The 3,323-nt window shown below is 47.1% G+C and overlaps 1 protein-coding gene across 1 annotated transcript in view; it reads right to left on the bottom strand.

Moving 5' to 3' along the window:
* The window catches only part of LOC106721799 (urea transporter 2-like), a 16,332-nt gene that overhangs the window by 7,588 nt on the left and 5,421 nt on the right, over positions 1 to 3,323 (bottom strand). The window contains 1 exon segment of the mRNA XM_014524988.1: positions 1,432 to 1,623. Within this exon segment, the coding sequence (XP_014380474.1) occupies positions 1,432 to 1,623 (192 nt within the window).

Raw genomic sequence — 3,323 nt, 5'->3', positions numbered from 1 at the left:
GGGAAAGAGGAGAAAACCTTGTACAGAAAGGACCTGTAAACTTCTGCCTCTTAACTGAGTAGGATGTATGATAAGGAAGGTTGCAGTTCACTTGGGTATATATTAATTCAAAATTCAGCCTGTTTTCCCTAGGCTTTCTCAACAACACACCTGAGATATGGGTCTTGGAAAGATAAGCTTTAAGTAGTTCAGAATCCCTAGTCCATTTTAGTCCTTTACCTTTCTCCTGAAAATACTAGTCTGAGGGCCACTTGCTATGCCAATTTGGGGATATTTGTTGGGAAGTAGCTGATTTATCTGAATGTCACTGGGATGGCTTCTTGATTTTGTATAAATTGTTACATGATGTGGCGGGGCACTGTTGGTGCCTGCCACTTTAAGGGCTGAGCTAAGCAGCCAGCAGGTGATTGACTGCGGCAGCCATATTAGCTCTCTGGCTGCCTATATAACAGAGCAGTTCACTGCTGGCAGGCCAGACAGAGACATCGCCTGGCTGCAGGCTGAATATTACATTCTGGAGGGAAGGGCAGGAGCTTAAGGGGATGGTTTGGAGGCTCCTGGTCCTGAACATGACCTAAAACTGCACCCTGCCAGGGGAGTGGGTAGCCTGGTGTGGCTCCCAGTGGCACGGGAATCCCCAGGAAATACCAGGCCAGTTACTACCCTGGTGAAAGGTGGTTCGGGGTGCCTTAATAACCCCAGCTCCCACAACCGGGTGGGTTAACCCTGTACTAGGGCCAAGAAGGGGGACCCAGTTTAGAGAGTGGGATATAGATTCAAAAGCCTGACTTAGAATACCCTCGACTGCACAGTGCTGGGGCCAGGACCAGAATGGTCAACAGTTCCAGAGGCCCACCATGAGGGATGCCCAGAGCTGAGGGCTTGGGGTTTCTGGCTGACTTTGGAGGTTAGGCCATGGCCTGGGTGGCCAAAGGTCCTGGGGTGGGGAGCACACCTGAGATGGGGAACAGTTCAGGGAGCTAGGCAGCCCCAAATGAGGGTGGAGTAGGCTGCCTGATTGGAGGGATCCAGTTGGGGTCTGATTGGAAGGATTCTGAGGCCCAGTGTGGGGCTTGTGATGTTAAGACCTGTGGATGCCATCTGTGAGGCTTGGGCTGCGGTGTAGGGGAGGAACAGAGCCACAGATAGCGCCCCATGGCATTGGGGCAAGAAATGGGCAGCCTCCCACCTAATTAACAACATAATTATATATCATCAAGGCATGGCAGGAGAGGAGGTGGGTGGCTGGCCCAGAAACAGGTGGGTGGGCCAATGGTAGATCAGCCCTGAGGAAGCCCCCTGTTACACATGGCTATAAGATTCACATACTTGTATAACCCTAGGCTGTATTTGAGCCTGTTACCTACAGGTGAGTGCCTTCATTGTTCTTAACAGACTGGAATACTTGTTTTGTCTTCTGTGTAGCTTATCAGTTGTGTGTGGAGTTCAGACCAGGTAATTTTGGGCACTGATGTTACAGGCTGTATGGATGTTGTAGGGAAGAAGAGGTTGTAGCGTCCGGTGGCAGCCAAGTAGAGAGATACTGTGACTTTGAAAGGCAGGGTAAAAACAGGAAGGTCCCATTTACTGAAGATTGAACCTAACGCACTGGAAAGAACTGGGCTAAAAAGAGAAGAAGAAAAAGCAAAGGTTATTGTTTAGTCACCACAATTGGAGGTGTGAGAAACCTCCCACCATTTTAGTCTGAAATCATGGAATTACAAGTTGAAATACTGCTTGGTTCAACTGGTTAATAATTTTTTAAAGGTCTTGATACTAGGCATTAGACTTGTTCCAAGGCATAGTGAACCAATTGAAAGTGAATATAGACAAGACAGAGGTGATGGTAGTGGGGGCAGACCACTTGTCTGGTGGAGGGGGGCCAGGACTGGGACACCTATCACTGAGGTTCAGTCTCACTTTGTTACTCCAGTTCACAGCTTTGGGGTGCTCCTAGATTCTCTGCTGCACCTGGATCTTCAGGTGACAGCTGTGGCTAAGAGTGCCTCTCACATAACTCCAGCTGGTGAGAAGACTCTGGCCCTTTCTTTCAGACTCTGATCTCACTACCATCACCCATGCCTTCATAACCTTGAGGTTAAACCAATGCACTCTGCATAGGACTGCTCTTGAAAACCATTCAGAAGCTACAGCTGGTGGAGAATGTGGCAACCTGCCTTCTGACCAGAGGTGGGTCATCGGGAGCATGGGTCATTGGGAGCATGTAACTCCAGTCCTCCAGTGTCTGCACCGGCTCCCAGTAGCCGTCTGGGCAAAAATCAAGGTGCTGGTTTTGACCTATAAGGTCGTAAATGGCTTGGGCCCTATTTTACCTTATTTGCCATTGTGATCCTTAGGGTCAGCTGAGATCAACCTCCTGCAAGTATCATCAGTACACCTAATTCACACCATGAAAACACAGGAGAGGTCATTCTCAGCAGTTGCTCCTCATCTTGGACACTCCCTCCCTCTTGCTGACTTCTGGAGCCTGAGCCTGGGCATCCTTCAGGAGCGCTGCAAGGTCTTTCTCTTTGGTCAGGCACTTAGCCACCGAAGCGAGATCGACACATTGATTAGTGGGTCTCTGTTTTATTTGATTTATTCTAGTTGCCCTTTTAAGTTGTTTTGTTTCTCTTATTGTAAGACCCCCCATGCCTTCACTATTTATTCACATAAATACAATAAAATTAGGGCTGTCAATGGATCGCCATTAACATTTGTGATTAACGTTTTAATTGGTTCTTGAGTTCAATTTTTTAATGCAGTAATCGTGCACATGGTTTTGGAGCCGTATTATAAAATGTGCGATATTGTAAAATATATAAATAATGTCAAAACTACTAATCATAAAAGTTACTTTTAGAGGTTCCATGTAATGAATCTCTCATACAAGATTCACCCAGAGAGGATAAGCAGTCACACAATGCTGCTTAGTACTTTCTGGTGGCCTTCTTCTGGGGTGTAAATGGGTGTGGAAGTAGTTTAGTTTGTCAGTTTGCCTATTTCTTCAGTTTTTTGAAGGATGTGATGCTCTGTGAGCTCTTGCTCTGGAAACAAGTAAGGCTGGCATGGAGGCAAGGGGTGGGGGGAGATTTTACCGGTTATCTCCATTTTCTATTGATTATCTCTGTTATCTCCACTCTGCCAGCCCACCTTTGGAAAGTCTCTGGAATGCTAGGACCGTGACAGCCTCATCCATCTCAATGAGAGCTGGCGTTGTTCAGCACCGAGTCGAATCAGGCTGTCTGAAGTTTTAAAGAAATATTTGAAATCCAAGCTTCTGTCTTACACGGAAAAAAGTTAGGCTTACTCTTGGCACATGA

Source organism: Alligator sinensis, unplaced genomic scaffold (assembly GCF_000455745.1).
Source record: "Alligator sinensis unplaced genomic scaffold, ASM45574v1 scaffold518_1, whole genome shotgun sequence".
NCBI lineage: Eukaryota > Metazoa > Chordata > Crocodylia > Alligatoridae > Alligator > Alligator sinensis.
The sequence above is the reverse complement of the archived record's forward strand: the minus strand, read 5'-3'. Positions and strand labels throughout refer to the sequence as shown.